Source organism: Apteryx mantelli, chromosome 1, assembly GCF_036417845.1.
Source record: "Apteryx mantelli isolate bAptMan1 chromosome 1, bAptMan1.hap1, whole genome shotgun sequence".
Lineage (NCBI taxonomy): Eukaryota > Metazoa > Chordata > Aves > Apterygiformes > Apterygidae > Apteryx > Apteryx mantelli.
Window position 1 is genome coordinate 208,981,382 of NC_089978.1, and position 18,469 is coordinate 208,999,850.

Consider the following 18,469-nt stretch of genomic DNA (forward strand, 5'->3'; position numbering starts at 1 on the left):
TTTGTTTCTGTGCATAATGCAGGCCAGAAACCTTTCATCAGTTAATGTTTGTTTACATGAGAATTTAATCGTAGAATAAAAATGTCCTGTGATGGAGAATCATCTGTTCTACAGATCTGGTTACCTTAAATGTTAAAAATGTGAATTATTTCTAGTTTACTTACTCTTAAAATTTCTGTCCAAATACTACTTAATGAACAAGCTTTAAAGAACTGTGGAAGGAAGAATCCTTTATCTTTGATTAGCTCTTAGAGACTGAGCTGCAGAGGGACATTTATAGTCTGTCCAAGTAGAGAGATGAGAATTTCTGTTTCTCAGAGTAGATCCTACTTCTCTATAAAAGCCATTGACTCAGCAATAATACTCAGCAATAAGTGTGTAAAACATGCTTATTTTCTACTGTGAAATTCTAAGTGTTAGCATGCTATTTGGGTAGGCGTGTAATGCTAATTAGACTTACGTTTTGTCTTGATTGCACAAAGATAATTCAGTAATAGGGTGTTGTCTTTTTTTCCAGTTATTGATTATTTTCCAGACAGATTCTTGTTTTATTGATATATTGATTCATATGCTCTTCCTGTGACTTGTGTTATGGTTGGATTTGACACATCATCTTAAAACATTGTTTTCTGTTTCTAGTTAACATTGAGGGTTGTGGCCAAATTCACTTCTGGCAGAAGTACTTATAACTCCATAAAAGTTTTGTTAAAGCTGTGAATGAAACGTAACACTTTAAGTGGAATGTTCGCAGTTAGCAGGGCCTATAGAAATGCTCTTGCTTAGCCATTTTTCTTTGAAACTTATGTGAATTTCTTCCAGCCCTTATAAGATATATTACTTTCATCTCCCAAAAAAAGAAGACAGAAGACATTTGTAAAAATATATTTCAGATCTCTTTTTGGTAGGCCAATATTTGCTTCTGATTGTCTCTTTTTTTCTCTATGGAAACTTAAACTTTTAAACAACATCCTCGCTGTTTTGATTTTTCTGTGACATGTCATAGAAGCTAGGGAAATTTGGCTTGTATTTTTCTTAAAAAGATAGGTTGTGGTTTAGGTTATAAGCACAGTGTTCTAGGTGTGGTTTTGAGAACCATCTTAACTTCCTTTGAAAATATCACATAAATGCAAATATTTATTTTCCACCAAAGTGTCAAACCACCTGTTGCAGAACTGTTGTTCTCAACTTGATCTCTTAAATAGATGTCTGAGCTGACTGCAGTGTTTCTCCAGAAAGACCATTAAGGAAAGCCTTTCCCTGAGCTGATACCGACTGATATTTCCATGGAAAAGTGCAGATAAAATCTTTGTTAAAAATCAGTGTTTTCAAACCTTATTTTTCATTTCTTCTGTGGTTTTTTTTTTGTTTTGTTTTTTTTGGTCGCTGTTTAAACCATGCACGGAAAGCCAAGAAATTACAGTCTGCTTGGCAGATCACATTCAACAGATGGAGTTGTGCCTTTATTTTTTGGAAAAATCCCATAGGAATTTTGCTAGCCAGCTTGCTGGTAGTAATCTTCTTTGCTAAAATTCAGCATTTAAATATTAGCAAGATCAAAACCACAAAGATTTTCATATGATCATTTCTGTTACATAGATGTTTTCTGCATGTGATCGGAAAGGTGGTATGTCATATATAAAAATAATGAGTTTGCTTCTCCTCTTTTATATTAATGATACAGCCTTTGTAAACTCTTGATGGGCAAGTAATTTTTCTGTTCCAAAATCCAAGTAGTCTCAAATGGCTGTCCAAGATTTCAGCCTTTGGTATTATCTGGCAGCTGAAGTGTCATAAACTGAATGTCTTAAGAGCTCTCATTGCCACCATTTTAGAATGCCATGGCGCTCTTGTCGCGTCACACAGCCTTCTTCACTGGCCACCTGAGGTCGTCTTACTTGCGCTGTGTTTATTGCTTCAATTTTTACATAAAATCAATGAAACATTTTTTGAGGATTCTTTTACAGTCCACATAGAGAAACTTAAAATCCTGTGACAGTAGTATGGCCTCAACAGTGTGTCTTAATCTTTATTTACACCAAGGAAAATTTAAAAATAACGCTTGATCCAGCAAGTAGATAGAGTTACACTTTGTAAAACTAGTACATATTAATGGAGCCTCAGCTACAACAGTCCCAGGTAGGTAGTATTCAGCTTTGTCTAACAACATTCACTGCCTTTTTCTTCCCATTTTAAGAGATTGGTCAAGGCTTTTGTAGGTGATATTAGTCACATTTGCTTATTATGTTAAAATTTCTGTTTTACAAAATTTCCTTTAAACAAGATACAAAGATATGCCAAACATAACAGTTGCTCTTCCAACAACTTAGCAGGAAAAAGACATTTTCAAGTAGAAGCTTGTAGATACTGTAATTGTCTTACTTAGCTAGTTATCATATAATGAATAGGAGCAAGTTGTGCATTTCATGCCAAATGTTTAAATATAATCATATGCAATTACATTTTTGCTCTTCTAACCAATATTTCATAAGTGGGGTTTTTTTGCTTTAGACAATTGTTGTCAATCCCAAAATAAATACTGTAAAACTTCAAAACATGTTCTCAAGCAAAGATTATACACCTCAAAGTTAAAATCTTCCATTAATCTTTAAAAATGAAACATAGTAAACCAAATTACACTTCACACTGAAATATCCTTCAAAGTATTTACTCCCTTAAAATATATATATTAATATTTTACAATTTAGTAATTGCCACTGTTGCTCATTTTATATAAATTGTGACTGTAATAGCTTTGGTTATTGTCTTAAAAAGCAGTAAAGGTCATATTTGTAAAGTATTAGATCAGATATGTACTTACAGGTTTCATTGGCATCGCTCAGTTGCTTAGCATCATTAAGAAATAGCTTCTTTAACCAATAAGCCTACACCAGCAAAGACCACACTTTTCCTGGTAAAGAAATACAGCCCTAGTAGTTTATTTCCTTCTCAGAATTGGTATATACCTCCTTTGCTAATATAAGCTGCATCTTGTCTCAGAATGTTAGTCACTGCAATTCTAGAGACATGTCCTTTCTAACATAGACAAGAGATTTACGTAGGCAAATTTATGCTTGCTATCTACAATAAGAGCTATAATAGTAGTATCTTTGGTTGGTCCACCCTGAAGTGTTTGAACATTTGATTAGTTTTCATCTGTTATAGTTTAGAACAGAAAGGTTTTTCACCCAGTCTCTTTCCTGTCTGTAATTGCCTCTGGATTTTTCATGATTCTGTGACTTTAAAAAGGGCTACTCAGAAAATGGGGAAAAGGTGATCTTCTAATTTTACATTTTTTTTATAATCTTACAAATAATTTAAACTCTAATGGTACATATAGTGAGCAGTTTTTAAGAGAGAGCTTGAGTCTCTGCAAAAGTCATCTTGTAACATTTGTCCTACCTAAAAGATTCGAAAGAAAGCAAAATGGTTCTGGAAACTCCTGTATGTATTTAGAGGCATTAATGCAAAGACTTGCACCCTTGCTGCTGCTTCTTTCTACCTGTCTGTCTACCTGTATAAGTCTGTGACAAGCTGCATAACCATTCCTTTCTCCCACAGAGGAGGAATAGGACATTGGGCCTCAATAGAGGAATTGACGGGAACAAAAAAAAGTCCTCTTTCTTTACATGCTCTATACATTATTTCCACTTGCCCTTATTCAATTCTTTCACCAACTTGTTTGGCAAAAGGAATCATCTTCATTTTCCAATTTTTCCTCAAGGCTTCTTTTGTGTCTTTGAGCAAACCATGTGGTCTTATGTTCCCTAATCCTTTTAAAATAATAATACACGCTACTTCCCTAAGTCATGCTTATGCCGTGGCATACACTTGAAGTTGTGAAGCATAGATGATACAAAAAGTAGGGCCATATCAAGAGATACTGAGTTTTATTCTAAGTGACTAACAGATGTGTATTATCAGATGTGCTTTTGAGTTATTTTCAAGTAAAAATGCAGGTGTTAATTCAGATACAATTTATAGGACACCGCTTAAAACTTTTAAATTGTAAAATCTAGTATACCACAGACAGTAAAAGCACCAACAGCAATGTTTAGGATATTTACATAGCAATACCAAGACTTAACCTATGCTAAGTTTTAGCAATAACTATTCAGAATCATTAATGCTGTTTTTAATACCTTATGTGGGGCAAACCATCTCTAAAAATTTATGTGGAAATATGTTATTTTGTCTAGAACTATTTTATGACAAACATAACTGAATATTTGAATTCTGAGTATAATACTGACTAAGTGTGCTTTTGAGTGCAATCCAATGCAAATCAGTTAAGAGAAAGGCCTAGATTTACGGCACAAAACTTTTGGGTCTGATCATGATTTTTACTGATTTAAAGGGTTGCCGATAACCGCTAGGAATATCGTCAGAAACACCGTGCCATGTACCCCAGAAAATCCCATTGCGAACACCTTTGTACTTCTTGTGGTAGTACTTGCCATTGAGGTTGGCCGACAAGCACGCATCAAACCACCAGCCGGAGCTGTAGTACGCTCCACAGTTGCCTGATGCATACCTGTCGTTGTCCTTGTCTGGCGTCGTGAAGAATTTTTGATCGTGGTTGTAATGCTTGCTGTAGTGCAGGGCATCTCCCGCTGTCCCGCTATAGCCGTGAACACTCAGGCGGTACTTGAGATATTCGTTGGCTACGTAGAAATGCTCGTATTTAGCATATTCTCTGATGCCATTGAAATCTTCGAGTTCAATTCTCAGTTGCATTTCCTGGCTCTTTGTCAGGAGGTGAATTTTATCGTTCCCCAGCCAAAACTCCCTGCTAAGGTTTCCAAAGCCATTTTTGTAGTCATTCCATGTTCTGTTGAAGTTAGTGCTACCGTCCTGACGCCGCTGCAGCAGTGTCCAGCCACCTCCCAGTGCTTCCATGTCACAATAAACATCAAAGCTGTGATTTCTGGGGTCAGGGGTAACGCTATAGATGCCATTATTTCTTCTACCTGCTGTATAATAATCAGCACAGTCTCTCTGCATAATTTGTACAACTGGTGGAAAAATAGATAGTGTTAAAATAAACACAATTTGAATTTAAAAAGAAACAAAATTTGTTAGCATCATTCCAGACTGTGGCATAAAGAATATTTTAAATCCAGTGCAGACTCCATTACGCTGTTGTCTGTGTTTTGTAGAGTCTCTTTCTCTTACCAAGTGCTTTTTTTTTTTGCAGTTATTGCTAAGTAGGAAAAGTCAAAAGTTAATCAAAGCTTTGCATTACCTTGCCATCATATTGGACTTGTATTGCATCTGCCTTTCACATATCTAATGAGTCAAACCCAAGAAAGCTGTTTAAAAGAGATACAAACACATGTTCAGCCTTTTGGATTAGAGAGACTTCTAGAAATGAAATAGTGCTACAGCAATTTTAGTTCTTCTGAGGAGGCAGCTTTTTTCCATCCGATTTGCTCTGTAATAGATACCACCTAGGATGTCTAGATCAGATGGCTGTCAAAGCCTTTAAATGACTTTTGTATCAAGACTGCTTGACATTGGGGCATTTTGGTTGGCTGCTTTTCCTTTTCTCCTTTTTTCAACTTTTTTCTTCACCCCTTCCCTACCTCCTGTGGATTCAGCCCAGTATCTTCAGCCTGATATTTCTAATGCTTCAGATTCATAAGCTTGCTCCTTTTTGTATTTAAATGTATACAATTACACTATGTCTATAATAGAAATCTTCATGTGGAAGTATGTCAGAGGAAAAGCTGTGTACATGAGGGAATGACTTGAGGTTGGCTACATTGGATACAGAACATCACGTCCTTAGGAATTTTTAACGTATTAACGTTTAATTTTTTACAGCACTCTAGGAAGCAGGAAACAAAGTAGTAGAATTGTCTCATCTATTGTCCTAAAACTGTGATTCTGAGAAAGATGAAGCTAGAAATGTGACCGTGCTTTCCTGTGTCGCTGACACTGCTGGCTTTAAAGTAAGGAAAAGGTTCAGCATCTACCATTAACACAGCTTTTTCTCCCTGTGTATTTTACATGGAAGAAAAATATTCCCAGGTGTTTCCTGCAGAATATAAATCCATATTCCATCCACTACCTTAGTAATAACATTGTGTGCAACAGTTTTCGGAATGCATGGTATTATAATTCCATGTTCCTAAATAAGAGATAGCGAGCTCTCAGTTCTGAGTTAAGAGTCAGAACTATTTTGACAATGTTCATTTCTATTGTAGATTTGAGTTTATGGCCATGCTCTTTTGCAGACCTCAACTGCATGTTATTTCTAGAAATTTTTGAGTAATTAAACTACTTCTTGAAAAGAATAAGTGTTCTCAGATTGCAGCAGGGGATAAGACTCAGGACTCCTTGTTTACTGGTATAATAAACTGGCAACCTATAAGAGCATGAAGAAACGTGATAAAATAAGACAACTTTGGAAAGAAAAGAACATCTTACGATTATTGTAGAAGTTATTAAATACATAAGAAGTTACATGTAAATTTGAGTCATCCTATGAGAATTTATTTTCTCATAGAAATCTGTCTATCTAACAAACTCTTTAACACACAGAGAAAATTGTTCTTTTATTCTTTATGGGCGAAACTAAATATATCTTTAACTTTGACTTCTTAGAAGTGCCCTTATACTGTACACACTTTGTAGGTGAGAGACTGTGGCATGGGAGTTAGTAGCATGAAAACTGAAGGATAATCTTGAACTAGAAATCCCTTGCTCTCCTCTGGAAGGAATTATGGTCAGGTTAACTCAGGAAAAAAAAGCATTAGTTAATAATAGCTTTTCTTCGTTTTACCTTCATGTAAATGTTAGCTGGAGTGGAGGAAGAAGAGTCCAGAAGGGGACAGTTGATAGCATTTTCTTTTGCTATCCACAGAACAGGGAAACATTTTCAAATGTGAATGTCTGTGGTCAGCTATCATATGTCAGTGTAGGAACCAAAGGCTTTAAAGCTGAATTTAAGTCCCAAACTGAAAGATTCTCATTAAGTTCACTGAACTTTGTGTAAGATCTTTGGTGGTCAAAGTTTCAGAGTAGATGTTGACAGAGAATACCTATTTGGGGTAAAATCTTTTTATAATCCAATTCCATTCCCATTTAAGTAAACAGTATTTTTTCTATTAATTTCAGTGGAAGCAGGAATAGCTCCTATATAGGAAAAAGCTGTAGCTGTTATGGTTGCTAGTTTTCCTAACGTATATATTGCTGCTATAAACACTTTTAGGCATCAGTTACTGTAAAATATAAGGAATATATACAGTATCATATGGTATGAACAGTACCCAATATTTCAGTAAGAGATGTGAGAAATAAGTAAAATGAATTTAGTCTATTATCAAGTACCTGAGTTTGATTCATTGTCCATTATCAATGTACAGGATAACAATCATTCTATTTGTGACAGTTTTAGATCTGAATTAAGCTATTTGATTTATATTGATTAAAGCTGATTGCTGACATAGTAAAAGTATTTCTTGTATTACTATTCATTCACTCTTTTCATACTTCTCAGAATTTCAGCTGTACATGCACTGTACGATCTGCAGATCCTTCAATTTTCATTTTGAGTAGACAGAAGAACAGTTTTATTTTAAACCTGGGTATTGGGCAATAGAGGCTCAAAAACTTCAATGCAGTCTGATCTTTCATTGCTTTTCTCTACAGAGCCCTATCTTCATATGTAAGATATCTAAGTGGTAGAATACACTGACAGTTGTGAATGTTTCTTATTCTCAGTATTCTTGTTTTCAATATTTATTGTTTTCCATAAAATGTTTGACTTCACAATTTTTTTTAATCTTCCTTTAATAAAGGTGAACATAAGGGGGAAAGTATTAGTTCTATTTCTTGATTTTAACTAGGAAATTAAAAAGTAAAAGAAAAATGTGTTTGTCGAAGGTAACACCTGTAAAACCTGTTTTCCATTTTATATTTGTTATATATTAGATATATTATTATTCTTATATATTAGATTCTTGCTGAGGGTATGGTACATGCATTACCCATTTGAGAAGTAGTATTAGTAGGTGTTTTTAGCCAAGCTTTTCAGGTATTTGCTGTGATGGTAGAAAATTATTTTATTATTCCTCTGTTAAAGAATAAACATTTTACTAGATTCACTTCATGTTTAATAATGATTTTTAGACCATTTCAGAATATTTTCATTGGCTAAGGCACAGCTAAAGAGAATATTTGCCCCCTTCATCCAAGCAGAAAATATATGTAGTTCACTGATGTCTAATATCCTTAATGAAGGTATAGGGTATAAAATAATACATTCGTTGTTCATATGTACTAATTAAATTACAGAAGATGTTCTTTGAAAATTCATGCTTTAAGCCCATAATAAGGTCAAATTCTAGGAGGAGCTGAACACCTGCAACTCTGAGCAACCCTCTGATGGCAGGTGAAATGTTTTACAGGAGTATATATAAACACCAGAAGAGCAAATGCTTATATTGTGAAGTGGATAGCACATCTGCTTGATTAAAATATATTTGATTCTTTTATCTAATAATTGTAAAACACATAGAAAGCTTATACAGGCATAAGGAATTAACAGGTTACGTACCAGGTGCTGGTTGCCTTGCTGGGCATTTAGAAGAACATTTGTCATCAAGACTGTTCACAACAAATGTCAAATTGGCAACTTTGCTGTCAACATAATTCTCTACATTGTTCATATTTATGAGGCTCATTTTCTCTAGGCGACCCTGCAGTGTCTGAATCTGACTCCTTGCATTTTTTAAGCTGGACGACATTCTGTTAACTTTGCTTTGCAGTTCCTTTACTCTGTTATCTTGGAGTTTGCTGTTTTCTGCTGGAGTTTCTGCATTAGGTAGCAGGAATTCATTACTACTGTCTCTTTCTTGGTTGTCATCTGCCTGCAGCTTGCAATCTTGGCAACATTTCCTCAGCTTGTTTACCGCTTCTTTAAGGGTCTGAACTTCTTTGAGAGTCTTCTCAATCAGTCTGAATTGTTTGGGTAACTGGATGGTCATTGGAGGCAGGTTTATCTGATATGGACAATCCTCTCCTTCATCACATTTCCCATTAGTTTTGAGCTTTATAGGACAAGTATCAGTAACTTTTCCTTCTTCAGCATCCTCTGCCTCTTCTAAAACAACTGCAAAGACATTTGTTAAAGCAAGCAGGGCTGTCTTAAGCAAGACTAAGTAAACGAGCAGCTTCATCTTCGCAGAGAAACTAGCAGTATGAGGAAGTGTGCAAAAGTGGAACAACTTTATAAGGGCAGCTCAAAGCCTGTGAGTTATCAGAGTGCCTGCACTGTTCTCAGAAATGGGTGGGAGTGCTTGCATCACAGGCGATATTAATAGCAGAGCAAAGTAGGTAGTGCTTGGCAAAAGTAGCAGATTTCAGTCTTTATTCCTGACTCAGAGCTTGCGTATGTAAGCAAAATGATGAAATGCATGTGTGCTGATCATTTATGCAGTCTAATTTCATTTTTTTCACATGGATTTTCTTTGAGAGGGGAAAGATCACTTAGCTCTGTGTTTTAATAGTCTACTAACATCTGTTTCTTAACATCTGAGTGTTCTAAAATTATTTTTAAAAAGCAGACCATAGGTTTACCACAGCAGGTGGAAAAGGTGAAAATCGGTCCCTTTCCCAATGTGATGCTTATCACAAGAATAACTCCACTGACACTGAGTCTCCCCCTTCCTAAAACTTTTTTTAATTGAATAGGTTTATTCATAAAAATTATTTAAATCTCGAATATATCAAAATACACATAATAATTTTCATTCATTTTTCCGGGTAGGGTCACAAGCCAAGGAAGATGAGCAGCTCCTTTCTTCTTCCTATTTTGCCTAACAGTATTTAGAGTAGTTATCTGGAATATTCATGATTTGTATGGGATATCACGATTCAAATTCACTCCTGTCTGATTCTGAGCAGGCATCTGAAGAAAGGCTTTCCTTAGGAGAATGTCCTATCCAAAGCAAATTACTGGATATCCTGAGATAGGTCAGCACTGTCACCCTTTCCTTTTGAAACTCTTCAGTCTCCCAGTCTGTCCTTTTGCCTCTTAAACATTTGCTGGGCCAGAGGAGAGGTGGTAACTTGGCGTGTCCTGGCCAGCAGGCTTCAGACCTATGCATTCTCCCTGGCACAAAGAATTTTTAAGAGTCAGAAGAAGAATCTGAGAGACGTTTAGGGTAGCAGTAGGCTACCTCTCAGACATCTGCTTCTTGCAGAAGAGGCACTGGTTTTTGCCTTTAAGTGAGAACTCCCCCACAAAGACTGGCACAAACAGAAGGCCTATTAAGCAGGACTTAAGGTCAGACTTAAGACTTGCAATTAAAATTCTGATAACAATAAGTTACAAGCAAAACAAATCTAAATGAACTTCTAATTGCACCCTTTAGTCACTTACATTAAAAAAAAAAAAAAGGAAACAAGTTATTAAAGCCCACTCCAAGATTTTTGAGATCCTAAATGTTGGGTCAGTTGTGCAGAAAACCCAAGGCAAAGCCTGGTATTCTGAGTGCTGCCCCAAAATTGTAAATCTAAAGCTAGCCTGGGAGCTGGGGAAGTAGCTCCTATGGGTCTACCCATTTGGGGAATTCTTTTCTCAATTCCTGCTTTTCAGTTCTTTCTTTCTTCTATTTCTTTTTACTGCACCTTGTATCAGCTTCAAGAGTTAATCATTTACTTTTCATGACTAATCCGCCAGATGAAATACTTTAGTCCTAGATGTCCGTGCGCTTACTCACTTGTATTCTACAGCCACCTTTACCATTCTCACGTGGTGCCTATAGTTTCAATGATATATGACTTTTTCTTCCCTTGTGCTCCAAGGCAGAGCTGACTGAATGCATGTCTTTTGTGCATTCGTAGCTCTGTCAAGAGTTGAATACCTTGCATGACTAAAGGATATTAACACTAGTTCTTGTTTAATTAGTCCGATCTGAATGGTTTATTTCCCTAAACCCTTTTTGAAATTACTCATACTACAAATTAAACATTAAACAGGCACTAGTCACACACATACTTGGTAAGCTCATGATCTGTGGAATGTTGCTAGTTTTTATAGAGACCACAGGCATACATTGATAATACAGTGAGCAGGCTTGGTAAAAAGGTACTTTGTCTAACCTACTGCAATCCCTTCAGATTCCTACCTAGCACCATCGTCTGGGCAATTTCTTGCAAAGTTGGGTTTGAATCTACCCCTCTCGCATACCAAGTGGACATCCCTGAACCTGTGATAGTACTTCATGTGGTGAAGCTGTGCAGCCCTCCCCTCTGTCCCTTTCCCATCACAGTAGTTTTCCAACTACGAAGTAAAAAATCATCACTGGACGTATCTTGGGACTTAGCCATGCCGATGTCTTTTGCCTTTAGTTTCGTTAAAAAGGCATCAAATAGAAATGAAACTGAAATGGTTGTCACAGTAGATGAAATGCATGTTTTTAATTTCAGTGAGTAAAACTTTAACATTTTCGGTTGCCTGATATGATCTTAAACTTTTTTCCGTCAATCTAAGAACAGTTATTCACAGAGCCTTGTTTTCCTGTATGGTTGCTACTGTGTAATTGCAGAAAACTATGCTAGTGTCTTCTGAGGGGCCTTAGAAATACGACAGAGTTCCTATAGGACTGAAAACCTTCGTTGTTTGGGAAGCCATACTCCCCTCCACTGTTGCTCGTCTGGTTTACTACCAGCTCTGCTGCCTATTTCCTGTTTGACTTGCTACTGGACAAACTATTCTGTATCTGTAAAATTAGTAGTAATGATATTTGGTAGTCCATGTCTTATGAATTGGCTTGAAAGGCTTTAAGTGTGTATCAAATATTATTATCCTTTGTGATTGTTGTGCTGCCCTGGAAACCTAAAAATCATTAGAACTGAGAGACTTCAAGAAGGGTGGAAATTTCTAGTAATGGTGAATGTCAAAGAAAAGGAAGTTCAGATAGTAATGTAAAGTATCTAAGCCTTTTAAACATCTTTGTCCTAAGACAATCATTCCTTGGTCCCCAGTGTATCTTTGATTTGGGATATTAACTTCCTCCTTTGGATGAGCTTTCTGTAATCTTCTTGAGATGCTCCGCAGTCCTCCTGATCTTTTTAGTCTGATGCTCTGCTGATATGCTATCAGCAGTCTGTTGGAGCCTGAAAGACCCATTTCTCCATCAGATATCTGTATGCTTCTCCCACGTTGTTGTGGAGAAGTGTTGTAATTGAGGATTGGTTTTTCTTCCCATTCACAACGTGTCAAGTATCTATTCTTCCCTCGGGAGCTAGAAGTAGTATTACACCCCTGCCTTTTTTGTGTTTTGTACCTCTTCAGCTTCCTAGGGATAAGTGAAGCAAACTTTCAAAACTGTGTTTTTCACAAGAAATCCTTGCCCTTGGAAGGGTCACTGAACAGTCTGATACTGTAGGATACTGGTGCAGCTTCACCAATGGCAGAAATATTGGATTAGATCAAAGTCGAGAACTGCAGAGTTTATTTACAGGCATGGAGTTTTTCCCAAATGGAGCTTTTCCAGATCCCTTTTTTCCACATCAGTTTTCCGGAGTGTTATGTATAATAGTTAAACCAAAGCAGAAACAATCTTTAAGATTTTTTTTTTAAACTGTAAAAAGATCTAACTGATTAACAGCTGATGACCACAAATGAGAATTTTCTATCAAGGTCTTATATTTGGTTAAAGGTCTCTTTCTTATAGCTTTTCATCTCTTTTAATTTTTATTAAATAATTTATTTTTTCCTTCAGTGAACTGATCTTAATCTTAAAGACATATCTTCCCAATCATAAAGAAAATAACTGAGAGCTCATGAAATTCTTAAATTCTACATATTTTAATTCTGTTCCCAGAACTACTGACTGGTTGGAAGGTTAAACTAACTTAACACTGCAATATATTTTGGTTTAACATACTTGTGTTAGGACTGTTTATTCAAAGTTTATCAATAGTGGCATGAACCATTTCCCATGATTTTTTAGAGCAAGGGTTTTTTTCCAGCAGATCGTAGAATGTAGGTCAAATAGAAAACAAGAAAGGTAAGACTGCAAGCAGATGTTCATTTAACTAGTGACTGTGACAATTTAAAACACTACAGCTTGTCATCTGTTTGGTTTCCGGCTTTCTGCTGTGAGTTACCATCTCCTGCAGCAGAGCTGCTGCAAAACATTTGTTTGTTTAAGCAGTTTAAATGAATGATGTGAACAAACCTGAAGCAGATCTGGGCCTGTTCATATAAGCCAGTTTGGTGGCAGAGGTGGGATATGTTAGGGTTCAGCATAGGAGTAATATTTTCTTACCATGTGGGATATATACCAGAACCCCATACTAGAAACAAATTCTGATTTAGGATTCCTTCTGATTAACTCAATTATTTTATTTCTTTTATTCAGTAGTATTTCTTTATGAAAGCAGTGTCTATGTTGTGCACTGGATTCTGGGACTGCCTGTTCAACTTTCTTATAAGAGAACACATCAGAGGACTAAAAGGGAGGCAGTCCTATTCCATATGAGTTCAATTTTTAATGTGATTATCCAGATACAGATTACATAGAACAAGTAGCTGCATGGATTCACTATCTATTTAAATTAGTCTTTGTTTTATAAATAAAAAGATCTTAAAAATTAGACTTTGGGCTACAACCATTAGTTACTTACATTAACTGTATATTCTGTAACATTAGTTACAGAAATGTTAAAGATTAATGAGCAGTGTAATGGATGGTACCATTTTGGTACCACCAAAATACATGCAGTCAAAGAATATCACATCCTTCTTTTAAGAGAAGGAACGTATTTTTAAAGAAAGAAAGAGATCAATGATACCAAGTTCCTGGATTTTCATTTTGTTTTCCCCAAAAGATCTGAACATCTGCCTGCCTCAAACCTAGATGTTACTGCTGAGCGTTCTCCTTTATCTACAGCCCCAGAAGACCTGTAGCTGGTCAAATACATGGAGAAAATAAACCAGAAGACAATCTAAGAAAAATGGCATTCCTAAGGCAAAAGCCCTTCCCTGCTGTGTCTGTATAGCCTTTCCAGGAAAATTCCTTTTTGATGCCTACAAAAGCCTGCTCCAGAGAAACCAGCTAGTGTAAGACTGTCCTGAAGACTCAGTATGCTCCTGAGGTTCATGGCCAATCAAGTGACAGCGGGAAAGTCTTCTCCTTTCCTGCAGAGTCTACCTTCCCAGGCCTTTATTCCCCCTCTTACCTGAGCCATACCAAACAGAATTGGCTACCAGACGCAGCATTTGCTGACCTTTATATCGTCTTGATGGAGGTTGACTTTAATATTCTCTATATAGGGACTGCCTTCTCCCATGAACTGGGGTATAACGCTACAGTTATTAACTATGCCTTGGGAAAGAGTTCATGATATTATTTTCCTAGTTAGTTGTTTGTTAGTTTTATAAGGCTTTCAGCAGTTTGCTTTTCATTATAAGATGCCGGACTGATCCATCCATAATTAAAAAAGTAAAATTGCAGAAATTCCATTTAATGCAATACAGGGCTATATCTGTCGTAACTATAGTTAGGACTATATAGTTAATGTTTTTCATGTATGCCCTTACTTTACCCCCACTCTCAGTTTTGTCTTGCTTATGTACCATCATCTGCATGTAACTTTTTAATGTGAAGTGCTCTACTTTATAGTAAGTAGACTGTGAGTCTTTCAATGATGCTGTATTGGTATAAAGACTCTATATCAAAATACAAATGAGTACCATCATTTCTCAGGCTCATTTTTTTAGTGTTTGACTTTTCTCTACTGAGTTACTGGCTTTGTTGTATGTGGAACCAACTCTAACTGTACTGTTATCCATGATACTGAACCACTTATAATACTAAGTCATTTTCCTGTAGACAATGAAGTGAGAGTGTCATAAAGCTTACACCCTCACTTTGTTAAATAATGATATGCTGTATTTTAAAAGTGCATATAATCTTATTCATTATGTTTAAAGTTTTCTTGGCATAGGAAAGAGGGCAAAATAATTTGGGAAGCACTTGGTGATGTACAAATATCACTTTTTAAAAATAATTAAATTATTTTAGTTTCCAAATAAAAATGGTTCAGGAAGTTGATTTTTTTCTGTAAAAGTAGCACTTTGAAGAGAGGACAGATTTACCTATGAATGTGATTTTATACACTTATTGCTTCGGGCTAATTTTGCTCATCATAAACATCGGGAGAGAACAGAAGGGTAGTTGAAAGAATAGAAGAGTGGTTTGAAATGTTTGAATGAATTGGAAATGATGTTTATGACGAACATCAGGACGTTAAAAATCAACTTTAAAAGTAACTTATATGATTAGCACACATGTCTACATTGTGGACATCCCAAGTTAGGTCATATGAATGACCTCTTTTCAGCCTTATTTGGTAACTTAAATTATGTATATATAAGTAGTCTCTATTTTTTATCAGCTGACAGCAGATATATTTTATTTGTATAATTTATTTGTAAGATTATCTGAAATGTTCACTTGACCAGTTTCCTGCATTATTTAAGGAGTTGGGGTATTTTTGGAATCTGCTTCTGAGGATTTCTGGAGATGTCATATTTTGTTTTTCAAAATTCCCAAAGATCCTCTTCAAAAGAAGGGAAAATTTTAAATTTGAAAATGGAAAATTTGTGTGCATAGCTAAATGATGTAATTTCTTTAATCATTTGTGCAACTAATAGCCTCATGGGTTCAGATATGATTGTTTATTGCCTAAATTAAATGTTGAGAAAACTCAGTGTCAAATCTTTTTCTATTCAGAAAGGCTAGTAAAAAGACTTTCCCTGTGTATTTCCAACACATATCCTACAAAATCTACTCCCTGTCAGTGGGTATGTACTTAGAGATGAGAGGGATTCCGCCTTTCATTTGTCAATTCTACTGACAGTGTTAATTTAAAAACCACACCACATTTTTCTTTACCTTTTACCGTCATAACCTTTCTCTCTGGAAGAATGACTGATTACTTAAACAATGTATATTCTTCCCTAAAAATCTGCTGTGTTGCTATTCCTGTCTGTACTTTTACATGTTTCCCAGTTCCCAAAAGTGTAATGAACATATTTACTGGACATATATAGATTGTGATGTAATACTTCGCTTTAAAAACAAAACTTTGGTCATCTAAACATCTGGTGTCCAGTCTGAGCTGGTTAATCATCTCTGGCTCCCACTATTGTCAAAGGTGAGTGAGAGGCTCATTGAAAAGGAGGTTCATCCCACCTGCGGGAATAGGTGCCTGTGGTGGACACCCGGGGAACCCACTGACTGTACATGAAACCTAAAGCACTGGCCTAGACTAGACAACTACTTTGGAGATGGCTAAAAGGTTAGGTAAGAGGATTTCTCCATTTAACAAATATCTAGAGGGCTTAATTCTTATGACCAAAGACTCAAGCCAGCCTCAGCAGCTTTCTTTCTTGTTTCTTATAAACTCTGGAAAGCAGTCTGAAATAATTTTATCAGTTAAATTGGATTATTAAAAAGAATTAGAACCTTAAATACACTGGCCTAATTATTATCCTCTTTTTTGTCATCTCTTTTTGCCTTCCTTACTCTTCCTACAGTCTAAAGACAATGGATTGCAGTCATGCACTGTAGTTTAACTTGCCATTGTGCTTTCTTTTTCAATGTCTTTGGGTTATCTTTCTAATATTCTCAATGCTGTGGCATGCAGATATTCTAAGAACTGCAGAGTCTTTAGCTGCATGGTTTTGGAAAAAATCCAAAAGTGAGATGAAGTGATGTAAGTGATTGCTTAGACTCTGTATTTCAGGACCCATCAGTATCTTCTCTAAGGTAAAGAGAGATTTGTTGGTGCACTAGCAGATTACAGAGATTATTTTATAACTGGTGCAGTTTCCATTCAATCACTGCATTCTTACTCAATCACTGTATTTACAAAGCTTGAGAGGACAGGGCCCTGAGGTAGTCTGGTCTAACCTTGAAGTTAGCCCTGCTTTGAGCTGGAAGTTGCATTAAATGACATCCAGAGGTTTCTTCCAGCCTAAATTTTTCTATGATTCTACTCCTCCTGTATATTATTTTTTGCTTTACTGTAGTTGCAATGCAAATGATGTAAATAAAACTTCTGGAAAAAATACAAAGAATGAGTTTTTTCCAGAATATAAGGGCTCTTCACAGATTAGAAAGGAGAAAAAAATAAAAAGATTGGAATAATTGATTTCATTCCTTGCCTTTTAGATCTTACAAATGACATGAGCATATGTGGAGAGAACTACCCTATATGGCAAAATGGGCTATTTTACTATTTCTCCTACCTGGAAAACTGTTTTCTAATGCAGTCTGATTTGAAACGAATTTGATCTTGACCTTATATTAGAAAAGAATATTTGCAGGAGAAATCCTAGCTCACTTGAAAGTGGATGGAAGTGGGATTTCATCATAGGTATATGGGGAAATTTTCACATTGTTTTTCTGGACCAAATTTCATTGCTTGAAAAAGTAAGGCCATTTGGTAAGTAGAACTGGTCTAATTTACATTATTCTTTTACCATTTTCTCGAATTGAATTAAAAAAAAGCTTGGAAAGGTTATTTGGAACAATGCCAGTTGATTTTTACCTATTTGTTTATCTAGCAAGCCATTAAATCATTATCCTTACATTAGTTTATTTGGCAAAAGCATTCAGAGTTAAGTAGGTGGTTTTGGCTCCAAATGATTTAGGACTCGTTCTAATAAAAGTCAGTGTGAATTTTCTCACTGATTCCAATACTGAGCTTTGTGTTCTATATAACAGTCTGGTCTTGCGGTATTAAAGTCCATACCTCAAGTCCTGTGCCAAAAGTGGTGAAAAAAGTAAAAATTATGCTGTGTGTTGTTGAGGGATTCAGATGAAATTATCACAGAAATCCTAAGAGCATTAAACTGTGACACCTGGATTGGGGATTTTTAGAGCAGTTTTCTTGTGTTTTTGAAAGAAATCTATTGCCTCACAGGTGACAAATGCTAGCTCTATATTTTTTTAATTTTATTAAACTTTTGGGTTTCTTCATTTCTGAATGACCCACCTCGAAGGAGCCAAGATGTGATCTTGAAAAGTAATGAGAAGTCACAGAAGTTCTCAGAAATTGAGGACACTCTAAAAGACTATATTTAGCCTTTTAGAAACCAAGTTATTATCCTGCATTTTTCTTCATTTTATTGTTAATGATATATTACATCATTTTAAGCATTTTAAATTTTTTAAGACTATTCATTTAACTGAAAGGATATAGGAAGCTCTCTGAGGAGAAGATCTTATGTTCCTTCACTTTTGGCTTCTCCTTCCTCAAGAAAAGAAAGTATTTTTTCTCTAAATATCTCTATATTTTAGATTTTAAATTATTTTGTATTGGTTGCTTATCGCTTCAATATTGTAAACTTTTTATGCTCTGAGGTTAAAAATAATTTATTTGCCCATCTGAAATGTTATCCTGAGTGCATAATTTTTGCTCTGCTCCTTAAAACCTTTGAAAA

The 18,469-nt window shown here is 35.7% G+C and overlaps 2 protein-coding genes across 2 annotated transcripts in view; one reads left to right on the forward strand and one right to left on the reverse strand.

The window, feature by feature from the left end:
• CCDC146 (coiled-coil domain containing 146) overlaps positions 1–18,469 on the forward strand; it is an 82,472-nt gene that overhangs the window by 8,215 nt on the left and 55,788 nt on the right. The window lies entirely within an intron of this gene.
• On the reverse strand, positions 3,871–9,308 carry FGL2 (fibrinogen like 2). Its single transcript, XM_013944174.2, is given in 2 exon segments — positions 3,871–5,012; positions 8,561–9,308. Coding segments are annotated over 2 exon segments (1,455 nt in total). The 3' UTR covers positions 3,871–4,305.